General features: G+C 37.6%; 3 protein-coding genes across 3 annotated transcripts in view; 2 read left to right on the forward strand and 1 right to left on the reverse strand.

The window, feature by feature from the left end:
- Positions 1–8769: 8769 nt before the first annotated feature.
- LOC126633445 (SKP1-like protein 11) lies at positions 8770–9567 on the reverse strand. Its single transcript, XM_050304055.1, has one exon. The coding sequence runs from the start codon at positions 9565–9567 to the stop codon at positions 8995–8997; it is 573 nt and encodes a 190-aa protein (XP_050160012.1). The 3' UTR covers positions 8770–8994.
- A 271-nt stretch (positions 9568–9838) lies between these two features.
- The window catches only part of LOC126631485 (uncharacterized), a 42154-nt gene continuing 32729 nt past the window's right edge, over positions 9839–19263 (forward strand). The window contains exons 1-2 of the mRNA XM_050301605.1: positions 9839–10153; positions 10284–10755. Of these exons, the coding sequence (XP_050157562.1) occupies positions 9839–10153; positions 10284–10755 (787 nt within the window). The remainder of the gene's footprint in view (positions 10154–10283; positions 10756–19263) is intronic.
- On the forward strand, positions 13612–17499 carry LOC126631691 (receptor protein-tyrosine kinase CEPR1-like). The gene is made up of 2 exons (XM_050301820.1): positions 13612–16442; positions 17005–17499. Exons 1-2 carry the CDS (start codon positions 13658–13660, stop codon positions 17397–17399), a joined length of 3180 nt encoding a protein of 1059 aa, XP_050157777.1. The 5' UTR covers positions 13612–13657; the 3' UTR covers positions 17400–17499.

Here is a 19263-nt window from a genome sequence, read left to right on the forward strand (position 1 = left end):
TGCAGCCTCAAGGGTCACAACAACGAAGGGATTTCGTGCATGTGACACTTCTTGTCCAAGACTCTGAACTGGCAGATCAGTCATTGACTTTCCCATGATTGCTTTCTTTTTAACCGATCGTGTCTCGATGGTCATAAACTTCATAGTTTTAGCACCGGTCTCATTGAGTGTGCTAAAATGTTGACCCTAAAAACTACCAAGCCTACGTGGCACGCATGCCGATTAACTAATAAGCTAACTACGTCCTTCAGTTATGTGCGGGGTGTGCCAACTCGACGGCCGAGCTTGATCGATGAGTAAAATTTGTAGATGCGGCGTTGGGCGCACGGCTGACTTTGGGCTCTAGAGCCTGAAGACAAGGCTGCTAATTCTGCAAAATTCACAAATCGTTGGTGCCAGATTCGGTCACAGTGATTATATTTGTAAGGGTATAAGCACGCCGTATAGACACCAAAGTATAAAGGCACAGATACTCATAACAGATATATGTCTTGATGGTAAATATGGTTCGGTCGTCAGAATGCCAAACTCTAAAGCTTACTTATGAGTATCTAATCATAAAACAACTCGTCGTTCGATGTGCTGAGCCCTAGTAAACTGTAACACCTCACCTCGCCGAAAAGGCTAATGAGATGACCTCTGCCAATAAAGACCCAAAAGTCTCTCTCAACCGAGACTTGGATAGATAACTAGTCAGCATCGACGTAGTGCTGTTTATTCAAATTGAAGATGTTCCGTAATCGACTAGTTCTACCGCGATAGTGTTATTTATCCAAACTAAAGGTACCACCGGTTGCCTTCACAGTGTTGTTTATCCAAACTGAAGATGTGTTGGCGAAAAAGAAAATAAGAAAATCTCAAGGTTGTTGAGAGGTTTCGCTTAAAGCGAGAGTTTGTGCAAAGCAGTTTGTGTGTTGAATTGGGGGGCTGAATGATGCGCTCCTCCCTCTATTTATAGTAGCAAACCTATTTCTAATCAAATCAAAACTATACTCGGATTAGGACTCCTTACCCCCGATCCAATCTTATCTTAGCCAGTTCTACTCCTATTAGGACTATGAACTCATCCCATTATCAGGCCTTATTCATTCCCAAGTTTCAGCATCCTCATCCTGCCGAAACTCCTTATTGTATCAGGATTCAACTACCCCATCCTGATAGGACACGGCCGGCCCCTGAGCAACGCTTACGGGCCGAGAACAATCCTAAGCTCGGCCCAAACCAATATTTTGGGCCTAAACAATAGATTATATCTTTTTCCCTGGAGTAGATTTTGGCTATTAAATTTCAAATTCTTTCTTTCTTACAAATTCCACTATTTGAAAAGAATCCCATCGTCCTCTCTTCTTTTAATTTCATGTATTCTCTAAAATGCTTTAATATTTTCCACCTCATATATGTCAAAGGAAAGAATTGAGTTGTTCACTCAATTCGAGTATTGCGAGTGTACGCTTACAAGGATCATAGGTTATTGTATCATGAAGAGTAGGGCGACATAATCTGCTACACCAAGACATTGTCTTAGAAGGGCGAAATCTACTCTTAAGAACAGTGATTACACGCCTCAACCTAAAATCTCGTTCTAATCAAGGATCGGCAAAAAACGTTCTCTACCTATAAAGATAAGTATTTTGTTGTTAATATATTAGTTTTATCTATTTTATTGTTTTGATGTGAAATAATATTTACTAATATTTATCTTATGTGATTTGTTGTAGGAGAAGTAACATCCATATCGCCAATATTTCCATCGTTCTCTACATTCCAAAATGTGAATACACCCTCCAAAGTCCACAGCAACCCCAATTCTATATTGCTTCATATTCCATCCTACAGAAAACGATTACATTGCAAAAAAATGAGAGAGAATTGAATATCAAAAGCAGACTTTATTCTATCCTATAAGATATAAAGATTATGAAGAATATTAATTTTCTCAACGCAGTGGGACGCGGTCTGCCGCAGCATGAAAATGATCTTCTAATTAGATGTGTGTGGTCATTTGAAGGCCTTAATTACAACTCTGATTATCTCAATTTTCAATTTAATTACTTGCTTCAACTAATTTAATTAGCCACTCAAGCATGAGCATCTGCATCACTCTTTAGAAGTGGTTGTCAATTTGTCACACACCAAAAAGAAAAGCACGTCCAATACATTATATATAGGTAATGCTAGATAAACCAAAATTTCAAATTAAATTTATAAACCAAACGATGAGTCATCAATAGGAAATAAGCACGTTAATCAACACTTAAGTAATAATCTAATCATTAACAACCACATCAACACTTAAATAATAATCCAATCATCTCCTTAGCATTATCCTTATATATATATATATATATATATATATATATATTTTTTGTTGGAGAACCTTAGCATGTCCAATACTTGTAAGTTGTAACTAAAGCATGCAGTTGCTATTGTGCGCTCATGATTCAGGCGCACGTTAGCATCTCCACCAGAAGAAAAATCGAAAAGTATCGGCCATGAAAAGCAAAAGCAGCTTGTTAGGCATTGCCAACTCAGGTTTTGCTGAAATTCCCAACTGCAAAAGCTTTATCGAGAGTGGGAGACCGGGGGTATCTAAGTATCTTTGCTTTGCGGATCATCATTGAGCACTCGTATCGTATGAATGAAATGGTCCTTTATATCCCAACTGGGATTCCCATCAGCCATGATTATTCATTTGGGTTGTGGTGGTTGTTGTTGCTGTTGAGGAGGCCTCTTGATTGGGTTTTTGCCCTAAATTAATAGCTGCCCCATTTGAGTCGAGCATGCATGCATGCTACATGGCACCTCTAATTACACACAGATATATATACCTCTGTGTTTGTGACCACACAAAGTGAATGTTTTGACAAAAGAAAGGTGCACATTTTAGTTGCTAAACATCATATCTTGAAAAGTATGAGGCACTTTATATACATACCTAACCTAGCTAGCTTCCTCCTTCATACGTTCAATTGAAGCTCTTCGAAATTCCTCATTTGACTTGGCTAACGCTTCTCGAGATAGTTAACGGATAAGATGTTGTTTGAGTTACAATAAAAATAAGGCCTGCTATGGTCTATCTATTTTTATGTACGCAAAAGTCGCACAATTCCGATCCACCAACTTTGAAGTCCAAATCAGGGATTGGATGACCATCTCATTTCTCTCTATCATGTCCAAGGGTAATACACAGTTCTCTCTGAGGCACGTTTACCACGCGTCATCTCGCCCTCATAAATGCATACGCAAGTGTCATCCGACACGCTAAGGTCACTACCGAGATCATGCGAACCTCCTCAAGATAAAACTGAAGGTCACCAACTAGGAATTACAATCACTGTTAATGCCAAATAATTGATCTACTTTTGCTCCAGCCCATCAATATGATCAAGGTTACTCCTTCTCCCCTGCCTATAAATAGAGCCATAAGCCTTCAAGATCATAACCTTCATCAAATTCAATCATTACAATTAAACAAAATCCTTGAGTGATCCTTCAATCAACCCAACTACTTTCAAGCACAAACTCAATTGCTCTTTAGCAAAAACTCACTTAGCTTTTTAGCTACAATCTCAAGGCCTTCATTCGAAGAAAATACTGCCTTCCATCACAGAGATCTAAAACTTTTATAGCTCTGCCATGGTATGATTTAGTTGATGTACAATTCCAACCACCATAATTTTCTTGATGAGATAAATGTTTTGTATTAAGCTCAAATCGAAACTAGTGATTTCGGCGGGCTCCTTTAGCATTATCTTACCCTTCATGGCCTAAATCTTGCTAGACTTATACTGTTTTCATTACATTTCAAGTTATGAAGCTCGGCCCATCGACCTAGATTTTACTTTTGTGAACATTTATAATCTTGACTCCATCATGAGATGAATATATTATTTTGTCATTGAGTTTCTATTTTTCTTTTATTTACTTTTTTGGCAAGTATACACGAAGTTACATTGAAATTTTTGTCCTTATTCACTAGAGGCACATAAAAGAACTTAACTAAACCAGCATCACACTTAGTGCACAATCATTTGACTAAGAACTTAGATTAACGCACATCTTTAACACACACTCAAACACATTGTCTATTGGCAGCTTCCAATAGTGGCAAGCTTGTGTAGACATAAATTAACCACATCTAATAGGAGAAGGACACATGGATTATATGTTAAACATGACGGCTTTGCCCTTGACATTGTGAGTAGACCACCAAATTACCTTAAGGAAAATAAGACATAATCTACCCTAAGGTAATGGGCCTTTGAGCCAGAACAGACTGTGGCCTCTCCAAGCCGCATATAGTACAAGTCATGAACTCTCCGGGCAACCTATGACATATGTTATAGGCTCTCTGAGCTGCCCATAATAGGTTCTGCCACTGGCCGTACCTGGTCCAATGGTGATAGGACACCAACTCTCCAGAGCCTCCCTTTAGACCAAAAGCAACACTCAAAATACATGCATGTTGAACTCAGTCCAAACTCCTTCCAAGTTTTGACACCAACAAATGCCATGTTGTGTTCTTTTATAAAGATTAAATCAATAATTTGCTTTATGATTATTTTCTGCTAATTACTGAAAGGAAGCACATTTAAGATCTAAAAAAAAATATCAAGTATGCATACTATATGCATTGATTTTAGATGTTTATAATTTTGTAACCAATTAAATACGTTTTCTATATTTTCAGTTAAAATTAAAAACATCACTTATTAAACAACCTCGCACATTCTCACATTATAGAAATGCACAATACTATTTGTCGGTTTTTTTTTCTTTCTAAAACTGTCCTTCAAAAATCATTCTTTAAGACAATACCAGACAGACCATATAAAGTCAAGGTGAAATATTTTGTAGTCAAGAAGTACTATAGTATAATGGTATTTATTTTCATTAGAAAGGTCTTAAGTTTGAATCTCAAGAATGATAAGTTTGTAACTAATTTGTTCATCCACTCTCTTATATTGTTGTATAAAAAAAGGTTAAAAAAGGAAAAAGAGAAAAAAAAGCAGTAAAATAAAAAATAAAAAAAATCATAAAAAGTTAAGGTTTTATGTATCCTCTTGGTACCTTAACCAATTGGATTTAGAGTAAGAGAAGTCTCAACAAAGAATGAGCCTATGTGAATAGGGTAATTTTAGGACTAGAGACCAAATTTTTAAATCAAATTTTGCAAACTAAATGATGTGGATGTTCATGATTGAATGATTACTGAGTGTAATTAACGTACTTATTTTCTAGTACTACACATCTTTTAGTTTATGAATTTAGTTAAAATTTTGGCTTCCTTCACATTATTCATGTGGATATTGTAAGACAAATTACAATGGTGCACTCTCTTGGTGCCTTTTATCTACTTTTTTGGGTGTGAGTTCCCCTAACACAATTTTGCAATTGCTGTAATTCCAACTTATCCACCTCCATCCAGTTAGGAATATTTGAGGATTAGTATACTGATCTGTGCCACTAAGACAATGATCCCTATAAAAATTCACTCGTTAAAATTTTTTACCCTTTTGTAAACATGCCTAGACAGTAGAATATTCATAGATTTTGATTGGCCTAAAATGGTCACTTGAAAAAGGGTGGTTTGCCATTATGTGCTGCTTTTTTTTCCAACAACTGTTTCATTGCCTTAATTACTAAGGCACAAATACTCTTTGCCAATTAGCTGGAATGATCAAGTTTTGATACTAGTAGAAATTATCAATCGTTATCATGTCATCGTTATTGTGCGGTCGTTATGTCATCATTGTGTAATATAATTTGTATGCTATTATTGCTAAAAACTGGTCATTTCAGCCACCAAATATTAAAAATTAATCGTACCAGCTAATTGCCTTATGCTCTTTTCCCTTCGCATGATGAGGAAAGAGTAAAATTATGTCCCAATTCCATACACTTATGCACAAAGAGGTACAAAATTATTACCATACCGAATATATACTTACTGTTGAATTTACTAAATTCTTTCTTTTCCTTGAATTCTAGTAATTGAAAACAGTAAAAAAGCACCCAAAAACCAACTGGCAGAATCAGACCAGCAGATGCTTAAGCAGTAGGTGTGGTTCGTCCATTATTTATTAACTTGATTGTATCTTAATATTTAGTTTATAGCTAGTGTATCAACAGATTTAGTGCAAATATTTTGTTATTAATTATTAGCTATTTCAATTCCCATAAAATAGAACAGATTGTGCGACAATACATAGTATAATTTAGACTCCTAAGCCTCATTTGATGTTTAGGATTTGTTTGGCTTGGACAACTCACTAAATTCTATTAATGTTGATAAAAATATGGATGCCAACTTGCATACGTTGTTCAAGTGAAGGTAAAAGATGAAATCATGAAGAAAATTTCTCTAATCTGCGCAAAAATAGTAGGATTAATTGAGAGGGACAAGTTTTCTTCATGACTTCATCTTTTACCTTCATTTGAACAAAATATGAAAATTGACGTCCATATTTCTATTCAGCATTCACACAATCTAGTAAATTGTCCAAACAAAACTAATCCTAAGCATCAAACGAGCCCAAATATACTAAACTCTCCATGAACAAATGTTTATGTAGACATCGAAATTTCGGTAAATAAATGTTGACCGATAAATCAAAGTTTCAACGCTCATGTATTACATAAATCTTACACGTAGTGTGCGACTCAACGAAAATTGAAATGAGTTGGAAAAGTCATCAAATATGACACGTGTCAACACCTGGCAGAAACAACTTATTTCATCTGGGATATTATATTCAAAATTAGGCCTTGGAAATTTCTATAAATACAAGCCCATTTCATTCATTTGAGGGACCAATTCATATTACACCTTGAAGCTCTGAAGCTCTGAAACTCCGAAGCTCTCAAGCATCCAGGTTCCCGAAGAATCAAGAAAGCCTTCTTCGTTCTTCGTTCATCGTTCTTCCAAGATCAAGCCCCGACGGCCCTTTGGATCAACAATCATCCACCAATTCAAGATCAAGCCCCGACGGCCCTTGAAGAAAGTGTTCTTCGTTCTTCGTTCATCGTTCTTCCAAGATCAAGCCCCGACGGCCCTTGGATCAACCATCCACCAATTCAAGATCAAGCCCCGACGGCCCTTGAAGAAAGCACCATCGTTCATCACCCGTTCATCCAATATCAATCCCCGACGGCCCTTGGATCAACAAACATCAACAAATCCACACATCCAACCGTTCTTCAAGATCAAGCCCAAAAGCCCTTGAAGATCCGTTCATCACTGTTCTTCAAGATCAAGCCCAAAAGCCCTTGGAGATCCGTTCATCACTGTTCTTCAAAGATCAAGCCCAAAAGCCCCTTTGAAGATCCGCTCAAATCCACCTTCAAGATCAAGTCCACCGCCCTTGAAGAACGTTCATCCTTAGATCAAGCCCGACGGCCCTTTGGATCAATCGCACATCCACAAATACACACCTTACGAAGATCGAATCAGAGGATCAAAATAGAGAGAGATTGTAACCCAAAATCATCAAATACAAATATTTGTTTGTGCACGTTGTTCTTGTCTCTTTCGTTTCAGGAAATTTCCGTGTTCACAGTTTATATAAGATCGAATCAATCCCTCGATTAATTTAATGCAATATGTATTCAAGTATGAAAATGGCTATTACTTTGAGGCAAAGGCCATTATGTGCCCTTATTATCTTTTATTTATGAGGTGTGACAGCCATACATCTTTTTTTACTTCTCACATACCCTTCTAATTTTCGACAGTCGAATCGAATGAATTGAAGAAAATCAAATGATAAAAATTAACAAGGGGTGTGTAGATATATAGTACACCCCAAATTATTTATTTATTTAAAATATAACTCTAAGAAGTCAGTATATACCACAACTAGCTCAAGTGTGTACATTGTTGTATTATTAATGTAATATAAAGCATTAAAGCTGGCAAAAACACTGGAGATTTTTTGGTTGAGAGTTTTGGGGGAATGTATATCATTTGACTGTGGTTAGAAGTGGGTTGAATGCCTCTAGTCTTTTCAGGTCTAGTACTAGAAATTAGTCCTACCTTTCGAAGTATGGGATACCCATCAGACTTCCAAAAAAAAAAATAAACATGTAATATTAATCATATAGTGGAATGTTTGTAAAAATTGTTCCCCTACAAAGTGTGGGATAGCTCAGGCTTCGAAAAAAAAATGTAGTATTAAGCATATAGTGGAATGTTCTGTAAAAATTGTTCCTCACATCATTAATGAATTCCTCGCGGTATCAATAAAGAACTTAACGTAATTAACCTTCTATCTACGCCACTTGTAAAAAGTGAGCCAATCATAACATACACGAACCAACTAATCCAAATAGCTGAGAGCGAAGAAAATCCTCACATTAGGGAGAAAAATAGAGGAAAGATAAACTACCACAGACCTTTGCCTTTGACTGTAGGGCTGATAGTAATCTCTCTTGGTCTGTTCCCTTCATCCACTCTCTGTTTATTCTATTTTCTATCCATCTCCATCTCCTGGGTTGTGGTAGTTCGTTGCTCTCTTGAGAAATTTTCTTTAGCAGCTATGACCTAGTGCTTAACATCGAACCTTAGTGCAGCAACTGTTGTTCAAATTTGAGATCGTGATTTTTGTGCACTTGAAACAGATTATGAGGATGAAGTTCGATTTGTAATTCATAGCAATACTTTTTGTTGATGGTTGTAAGATCATCAAAGAGTGATGCAGCCTTTTCATTGTGGTTTCTTTAACTATAGGTCTCTGACTTCTAAATTTAGTACTCGTTGATGCTATCATGCATGTGTGACCTCTTATTTGTGCTCCAGTATCCACTAGCGGCCCTTTACCACCGTAGTAGAAAGAAGTACCTCATCGGTGACTAATTTAACAAAATCTATCGTTTGACCAAAAAAAAAAAATTCCACTACAAGTCTTCCCCTTTTAACTTCCACAAAATAAACCCTAACCCTAAATTCAACGACAACAAGAAACTGTAACTTTCTAACAATAAATAATTTAATTTTCAGTCTTCATCGACTCCTTCAAAAGCCCATGCATAGTCATCGCGAAGCTTCTGCTCTTCCTCGGGCGTGAAATCACTCTCGACGCCGAACAACTTCCTCACGTACTCGACGCTCTTATTCTTGATCCGATCGGCGACGCACTGGTTCAGCACCTCCAGCATTTGATCGACGTTCAAGTAATCGGCGGCCAGGGTCAGCTCCATCACGTTACCGGTGGTCTCGTCCTTGACGAAATCGTTGTTGAATTTCCTAAGCTCCTTCTTCGACACCTCCTCGTGCTCCGCCTTCCGATTCAGATCTAGGCTTTTGGTGCAGAAATCGATGATCTTGACGAGCTCCCCGCTGTGGACGTTCGGGACCGGCATCACCATGTCGCGTGCCACGCTCTCATCTTGGAAGAATGTCTTGACAGTCTGGAACTGCATCGCGACATTCTCCTCGATCTCGAAGATCTCGCCATCAGAGGTCTTGAGGGAGATCTTCTTGCTCTCGTAGTTTTCCGTCGCCGACTGCTCCTCTTCCTCGATGTCAGTGGCGTCACGAGCTTCGATATCCTCTTTCTCAGTCGACATGTCGATGAGCACGGTTCACGAATCTAGGTTTAGGGTTTAGGATTTAAAGAGAAGGGGATTATATATATAGGGGTGGTTTGGGATTTTCCGAAAGGAACTGAGGTGGGATTAATTCGTTCCTAATTAGGATTAGGGAGAGTTTGTGTGTGGCTTTAATCGTTAATGTGCTAATCACACGTTTGGGATGGGAATGAGAATCCATGAAGTATTTGGAGTTCCTGCGGAAAACCAGGACTTTCACATTTGACATCAGTGGCGGATCCAGGAAATAATGTTTGGGGGGTCAATAAGGATAGCACGTAGCGCGCAAATTTTTTTTAACAGAAACGGCATGCATATCGTCTGGTATCGAAGGCCATTCGATCCCAATACAACTTTGATTGGAGAAGGCTCATGGGATGCAGAGACAAATCAGCTGTCTTGTGTTGCATTCTGCTTGCTTTACTACTTGAACATGTTCTCATTTTCTTGTGTCACCGAAGACATGGTAATGGAGATTTCTCCCTTGTTTTTCTCGGGCAGGGTGAAAAGTCATCCAAGATTTCGACCGACTCATCATCTTCATAATCTGTTTCTTCCTCCTCAGGTATTGTTGGATCGTCTTGTACTTCATCAGAATCTCTACTAATATCATCATTAGAATCATCATCATGTTTATCAGTTTCTTCCAACTTGGGCATTACTAGTGATTTATCCCTTGATTTTCTCGGGCACAGATCATCCAAGATTTCGACAGATTTATCATCATGGTCTTCATAACCAGTTTCCAAATTCAAACCTCCACTGCATTCTTTTCCAGCATAAGGATCGTGAGAGCTAGATGTGCCAATTTCCCACTTTTCCTGATCCATAGCTCTAGCTCCTTTGGCATGGCCGCCTTCCCAACAATAAAAATGAAAATAACAAATCATGAAAAACACAATACTCGTGTTGGTGATTGTTCAACAAGAATTACCTTGAGGTTTCCTGCAGTATGGACAATCGGGAAGACAAGTAGCATGGCAGGGGTTCTTTCAGACCTTTCGTCGAACACTTGGTGTGCAGCCAAGGGGTCTCACCAACAGCTCCAAGAGGTCGCACCAGCAGCTCCAAGAGGTCGCACCAGCAGCTCCAAGGGGTCTCTAAGGTTGTTTCCATGGCTTCCAAGGGGTCGTGCGACCCCATTGACCCCACTGTGGATCCGCCTCTGTTTGACATGTTTATATCTTTGATCATGTTGCAAGCATTGTTCTAAAAATCCCCGCCTAGCGCCGCCTAGATGTTAGGCGGCTGGCCACTATCTCGATTAATGCCTAGGCGTTTGAAAATTAAGAAGAGCGCTAGACCTGATGAGGCGCCTGCCTGGACCGCCTAACCCGTCCAGACCCGCATAGGTTGCGATTTACTTAGACAGAAAATAGATAACTTTCATTTTGCATTTCATTTTTTTTCAAAAAATTGTAAGAGACTTGTTGAATACTTAAATGAACACATATTATATGCTTGTTCCCCATGTTTTCGTTATGTTCCAATACTTCATAATATATATGTCATTCTATTTTATAGTTTATGACATAATTATATATATTATATATTTTAAGTATAAACAGACATTTATTTACCCGAAATATAATAAATTTTCTTAAATCCGTTTAATCTGCCTAAGTGCCCGCCTAGGCGCTAGACCCTAGCCTGCCGCCCGACTAGCGCCTAGCGTTTTTTAGAATCTTGGTTGCAAGTGGCCCTTTATAACTGTGGTGGAAAAGTGCCGAGTCATTGCATGATGGCGTGAGTTCGAACCTTGTCGATGGCTAACCTAGCATTTAATCTAACAAAATCTATGATTTGAAAATATCTTTGATTATCTCCAATGAAAATTTCTTTGATTTTTAGTTAATAAAAAAACATCAACAAAACAGTATATCTAAACTACATATTAATGAAACTCTCTTTGTCAACCAAAAAATGGTGAAAAGGCAATTTAGTCCTCTACCACAAATTAAAATTATGGGCAGTTAAGTAAATTCACACAAACTAAATTTTACAATTTTTTTTAAATCTCACCTACAGGTGATCCTAACATCCTCTAATTTGAAAAATAAAAAATAACATACAAACTTCTCTCTCCCATTCCACGTTCCTCTTTTTTCTCCCTCTCACTTTCCCATTTTAAAAACAAATATTATCTTTACCAAAAAAAAAAAAACCAATATATTTGACGAGTTTCACAACCTTCTTTAATATTGTGTTTATTGATTCTTCATGTATGTTACGAGTACTGTTTCATATTCCATTTGATTTTCTTCTAATACATTTTCTTCGTACCTTCAAGGTTTTTGAAATAAAAACCTATTATCATAAAAATATTTGTAAGGGTATGTGCGATTCGGTTTGATTCAATTAAATACTAAAAATATAATCAAATCAACTAGTATTATATAGTTCAATTTGATTCAGTTTTGACCAATACCACTATATATTGAAAACAAAACCAAACCAAAGCATTGTTAATCAATTTGATTCGGTCGGTTAAAGTCAATTCCAATGCACTAATTAAAAAGGTCAACATTTCAAGAATTTTAATTTCTAAACATCCTCACACCTAACACATTCCAATTCAGTCAAAAGACTAAGTTTAACAGAACATAAAATTTCATCAAGTTAACTAGGACTAAGTTTTAATTAAATAAAATATCATACTAGAACACGATTTACTAGTTATAATTTTACATAAACATAAATACAGACATATCTCCTAATTATTAATAGTCATTACAACTTATATCATGTAGGAACTCAAAGTATGGTACCGTAAGACTTCCAAATAACCTATAATAAGTCGACGTGTGCAAAATAAATAAAATGAACAATTCAAAGATATATGATCGATTCAGTTTGGTTTTAGAACTCTTTGGAAATACTGAAATCACTTTTGGTGAAATTGATTTTAGGTTCCAAAAGCACCTTAAGTGCTTGTTGGATGAAGCACCAAATATGTGCTTCTTGCAAGAAGCACTTAAAGTGTTTTTCCAGGATCTACTTGGATTTTTATTAAGGATTGGTTTTAAAAATATTTTTACCAAAAGCTTCAGCCATTTTTAAAACACTTCCAAACGAGTCATTGTTTCAAAAGTATAAAACCAAACCAATAAAAGTCAGTTCTGTTGATGCTACCTGTTTGGATACTCCAAAGAAGCAGCAAGCATCCGTACTATGCTTGTGTAACGTGTCACAAGTTTTTTTATTTTTTTATTTTTTGAGCAAATGATAATATCTATACTAAAGGGGAGGGGTTGGGCTTAGTACTGGTTTTACTGAAGTGATTTTATAAAAAGTGAGTATAAAAAAAAGCTGAGCTGAAAAAGGTATTTGGTAAACACTTAAAAACAACTTATTTTCACAATGTTGGGTGAAAAAAAAACTGAAAACGTGAAGCAGCAAAAATAAGCTTATTCTCACAGCACAGCAGAAACAGTCTTTTTCGAAGCACAACAATACCAAACCAGTCCTTAGCATACTGGGCTTGCAATAATGTGACTCAAATTCGTTTTTGGCAAAAATCATATTTAAGACATCTCACTTACAAATGAAGAAGAATAACACTAAACCCGTAGTAGAAAAGTGACAATGTGTGACAAGTATTAAACATACTACTCAACAGGTTCTCTAGTATTTGAAGTCATTCATATCCTAATTGAAATCCAGTTCCATTTCCAAAGAAAGATCAGTCTTATTATCTTATTAGTATTGGTTGTTTATACGATTATCTTTTTATTATTGGTTATTGAGCACGTATAAACATACTACTCAACAGGTGCTCCAGCAGTGTACTCCTGAAAACATTATATATAAATCGAACAAAATATTACATATAAAGATCTCAGGTGCATTTATATCTGTCTATGTCTAAATTTGTGAGTGGTATAGGAAGGGGGTGGGTGGGGTCCTCTCAGAAGAATGAGATTCATGGAGACAAATACACTTTCTTTTAAATTCTGGGCATGTGGCTTTCATTATAAAGCAGCTGGCACTGATCGATGTTATTCCCCTACTACGTACATCTTAGTGGAGTATAAACGTAAAGCTTCTTTATGCAAAGATAGGTAGATATATGCCATCTCTCTCTCTCTCTCTCTCTCTCTCTCTCTCTCTCTCTCTCTCTTCAGCAGCATTACTATTCTGTACTGGTGCACAAACAATCCCTCCTTTTTTATCATCCATGCTTCTTGTTACTGCAGCACCCAATGATCCCCTCAATCATCACATTTATAAACCGCTTCTCTTCCTCTCCTCCTTCCCTGCCACAATTCCTATCAGTTTTTTAAAACTACCCTTTATTTCCCTCTCTCTAAAACCTTCTCTCTCTCTCTCTCTCTCAATCTTTGATTTTTCAAACATGGCTTCTTATAATCTTACCAGCTTCGTCCTTTCTATCTTGCTTATAATTCACTCGCTTTTTTATCCGTTTCAAGCCGTCATCAGTACAAATACTAACCAGTCTGAGTTTTTTGTGCTCATAATAAAGTCTGTTTCAGCTAACTCAGGAAACTCCCTGTCAGATTGGGATGTCACAGGAGGGAAACCATACTGCAACTTCTCCGGCGTCACCTGCAACAATGATGGGTATGTTCTCGAGCTTGATATCTCCGGTAGGTCTCTGTCCGGCAAGTTTCCTGCAGGAATCTGCTCTTACCTGCCTCAGTTGCGCGTTCTCCGTCTTGGACGTAACAATCTCCAGGGTGACTTTGTGGACAGCATCACCAACTGCTCATTCTTGGAAGAGGTTAACATGGATCATTTGACCCTCAGTCAGACGCTTCCGGATTTTTCACCCTTGAAATCTCTGAGGGTTCTTGACATGTCTTACAATTTGTTCAAAGGCAAGTTCCCCATGTCAGTGTTCAATCTCACCAATCTTGAGGTGCTCAACTTCAACGAAAACGGAGATTTCAACTTGTGGCAACTTCCAGATGACATCCATCGGCTGACAAAGCTCAATTCTATGATCTTGACAACGTGCATGATTCAAGGAAAGATCCCTCCATCAATAGGAAACATGACTTCTCTTGTTGATCTCGAATTGAGTGGCAATTACCTGGTTGGTAAAATTCCTGCGGAGCTTGGTTTGCTCAAGAATTTGAAACAGTTAGAGCTCTACTACAACCTACTTGTTGGAACTATCCCTGAGGAGCTTGGAAATCTCACTGAACTCGAAGACTTAGACATGTCAGTCAATAAGCTGACTGGAAATATTCCAGAATCTATTTGTCGCCTTCCCAAGCTCCAAGTCCTGCAGTTTTACAACAACAGCCTTTCAGGTGAAATACCAAGCGCCATTGCAGACTCGAAAACACTAAGCATGCTGTCGCTGTACGATAACTTCCTGACAGGAGAAGTTCCAAGAAATCTGGGGCACTCATCATCCATGATTGTCCTGGACTTGTCCGAGAACCATCTTTCCGGTCCATTGCCAACGGAGGTTTGCAAGGGAGGTAAGCTGCTCTATTTTCTTATGCTGGACAATAAGTTATCTGGGGAGATACCAGAGAGCTACGCAGAATGCCAGTCTCTTCTTCGCTTTCGACTTAATGGTAATCATCTGGAGGGTTCAATACCTGCAGGACTTCTTAGTCTTCCCCATGTTTCGATCTTTGATTTGAGTTACAACAATTTGAGTGGTCAGATTGCAGATACAATTGGAAGAGCTAGAAACTTGTCAGAATTTTTTATACAAAGCAACAGGATTTCAGGTATTCTACCACCTGCAATCTCTGGAGCAATCAGCCTAGTGAAGATTGACCTCAGTAATAATTTTCTTTCTGGTCCAATTCCTTCTGAAATTGGCAACTTAAAAAAGCTAAATCTACTGATGTTGCAATGCAACAAGCTCAACTCTTCCATTCCGGATTCACTTTCTTCACTGAAATCTCTCAATGTTCTTGATGTCTCCAACAACCTCTTGACTGGAAAAATCCCAGAGAGTCTCAGTGAATTGTTACCAAACTCCATCAACTTCTCAAACAATAAGCTTTCTGGTCCAATTCCGCTCTCATTGATAAAAGGCGGGTTGGTGGAAAGCTTTTCAGGCAACCCACGCCTCTGTGTTAAAGTTTCTTCAGATCAAAATAATTTTCCCATATGTTCACAATCCTTGAACAAAAAGAAGTTGAATTCTTTCTGGGTTGTTATAGTTTCGGTAGTCCTCCTCCTCATTGGAGCTCTGCTGTTCCTAAAGCGCCGATTTGGAAAAGAAAGAGCAGAGGTGGAACATGATGAGACCCTGTCCTCATCATTCTTCTCATATGATGTAAAGAGCTTTCATCGAATAAGCTTCGACCACCGCGAGGTCATTGAAGCCATGGTTGATAAGAACATAGTAGGCCATGGAGGATCAGGGACAGTGTACAAGATTGAGCTGAGCCGCGGGGATGTGATTGCAGTGAAGAGGCTGTGGAGTAGAAAAGCAAAAGATTCGACAGAAGATCAGCCGTTCATCCACAAGGAGTTGAAAACTGAGGTGGAGACGCTGGGAAGTATCAGGCACAAAAACATTGTCAAATTGTACTGCTACTTCTCAAGCTTGGACTGCAACCTGTTGGTTTATGAGTATATGCCAAATGGTAACCTTTGGGATGCCCTTCACAAAGGATGGATCCATCTAGATTGGCCTACTCGTCACCAGATTGCGCTCGGGATTGCACAGGGTTTGGTATACCTCCACCATGATCTGATGCCTCCAATTATTCACAGAGATATCAAGTCTACCAACATCCTGCTTGACGTCAATAACCAAGCCAAGGTTGCAGATTTTGGCATAGCCAAGGTTTTACAAGCAAGTGGAGGAAAAGATTCCACCACCACTGTTATTGCTGGGACTTATGGTTACTTAGCCCCAGGTAATTTCCTGATCAAACTTTCTATAGATTGATTAAACATTTACAGTTAGAGTAAAACTATTATTTACTCTGCACACCCAAGCATAGTCTTGTTGACTAGAGCAGTATGCTCCCTCGTCGGCGAGAAATTTTTCAATGTGACCCGTACACGGGGTGGTACATCACGTGTTACTATACAAATTGTGGGATATATGTGCTAAAAAGTTAATAACTTAAAAAATAAAATTCTCCACCACTTCTATTAAAACGCGTGGTGTACCACTTGCATTCCCACCACAATGAAAAATTTCTCCTCGTCGGCACCCAAGTTCAAATCCCCCTCCCCGTATTTTAAATTAAATTAGAATATCACTTGATACAAAAAAGAAACCATTATGTGTTACCTTTTGTATCAAATTTGTTTTTATGCTTGCTCTTAGTTGTTGCTTTTTTAGGTTAAACAAGTACTATATGCATGATATCTTGATTTACTTTTACTAAGTTGTGTTTTGACTTAAATTAGTAACTACTCCAAATCATGTTTAACTAAATTTAATTGATTAATTTGTTTTTTTTGGGACAGAATATGCATATTCATCCAAAGCAACAACCAAGTGTGACGTCTACAGTTTTGGGGTAGTTTTGATGGAGCTGATAACAGGGAAGAGGCCAGTGGAGGCAGAGTTTGGAGACAACAAGAACATCATATACTGGGTTTCAAACAAAGTGGACACCAAGGAAGGAGCCATGGAGGTGCTTGACAAGCGATTATCGGACTCATTCCAGGAGGAGATGATCCAGGTTCTTCGCATTGCCGTTCGATGTACCTATAAGGCGCCTTCGCTGCGTCCAAGCATGAAGGAGGTGGTTCAGCTGCTGATTGAAGCTGACCCTTGCAGATTTGATTCATGCAAGTCATCAACTAAGACCAAAGAAGCACCAAATGTGACAAAGGTCAAGAACCCTTATGAGTTCTAATTTGCATGGAAGAGTTTGTTTGTTGGGTCCCACAGTCCTAGGTCAAGTAGTGTTATATAGCATATATATATATATATATATATATATATATATATATATATATATATATACATATATATATATATGATATCAGATAACCATATAGGTAAAGTTCCTCTCAAACTGATCGGGGGACAGGTCATAAAGGTATAACTAATTACTCTCTTTTTCATGAAGGTGGCTTGTAGATTCCATATCTCAATCTCTTTGTCTATTTTTCTACTTTGTAATTTTGTTTTTGTAACGATTTGAGGAATTCAGTCACTATAGCTGCTTTTTTACAGTAACCCTAGCTCATCAGCATCCATATCTCAGAGGGACCAACTAATCAAATCTTCCCTAGCTTTTGTGAATTTTGTTTTTTCCTCTTTATCTTTTGTGCTCTTTTGTATTGGAGTGGGGAATAAAAAGGCACATATATGTTAGTGAGGAGTGGAGGGTTGTGAATTGTGGGAGAGCCTTCTTTATGCATCCAAAAAGTGAGTTCCTTATTCTGATTTTATAGATAAGGAAGCATATATGATTCTTGTGCGGAGGGGCCACTTGAGTTAGCAACCCCTTGGGCATGACTGACAGTTGAGCTTGTAAGACAATATTTTAAACTAGTCACTTAAAAGTAACGAACGAACACACTGTCATAATCAACTGACATAACTCGTATTGGTAATATTATCTCCATTTATAAGTTAAGAATAGATGAGAAGGAAGTAAATCTTTGTATTCTTTTGTGTTGTTTCTATTTTTTCTAAATGAACTCGATTGATTTATGTTGGAGTGAGGTGTGCGCGCATGGAAAAGCACCAAGCTTGCTTCACCATAGATAGTGAGGCATGAACTTTCCACTCACAAGGTGGAAACAGTCTTTAATGATTAAAGGCATTCCAAATGTGACATATCTTTATTTCTCTCAAATTCATTTCATCTAAATATTTTATCACTAACTAGTTTCATGAGGCTCTATAACTAGCTAGACCATGCTATAGACAACATCATGTTCAACCTAAAATTGATCATTTTTCAATTTTCATTTTCCTCGAGACCAAGGGTGGACTTATGTACAAGCATTTATTTACGAAAATATAATTTAGTGTGTTGTGATTAATTTATACCTTACTAGAGAAGAATGACCCATCAATCTAACACTCACAAAAATTTTATAATTAATTTTTACCTTAATAAAGAAAGATGAACCCAACAATCTAATGGCTTCAAAAATCTTCTGTCATGTACGAATTCGTACCGTATAAGAAAAATCCTAAAGCATATCTTAATTATATGGTAAAAGAATAATCTCTTAAGTAGTGAGTCATGTCACACGTCAACATTGTGATAGAAAAGCAGTCGCCCATTTGGTGCAAATAAGAGTCAATGGGAAAAACAAGTTGCAAGATAAGCATACAGATATATATATATATATGATTCATGAACTACACGTGCGTGTGTTTGCAACCGTGTGAGAACACACACTTGCATTGCAAGTTTGTCTGCGTCTAACTTTGTGTGTGAGAACACACTCTTAGCAGAATGAGATTCATGGGGACAAATATTTTTTTTCTTTTGGCATGGTGGAGACTCCATGAGATCAAAAGCAGCAAGCTTTCGACAGTTTAAAGGAAATAATGGTTCTTCAAACGAAAAGTACAAGGTATCAAGATAAATACATAGTTGGAGATGAACTTGCATGACACAGATATATTACTACGATAGTGTTTTTATGTAAATAATATAAGGATATGTTGAGAAAAATTAACATATGTTGTATTATTGACACGAGACGTTACTGTGACAGTGTACCTATGTCATAAATTTTAAGAGGCAAATATAT

This window comes from Malus sylvestris, chromosome 8, assembly GCF_916048215.2.
Source record: "Malus sylvestris chromosome 8, drMalSylv7.2, whole genome shotgun sequence".
Lineage (NCBI taxonomy): Eukaryota > Viridiplantae > Streptophyta > Magnoliopsida > Rosales > Rosaceae > Malus > Malus sylvestris.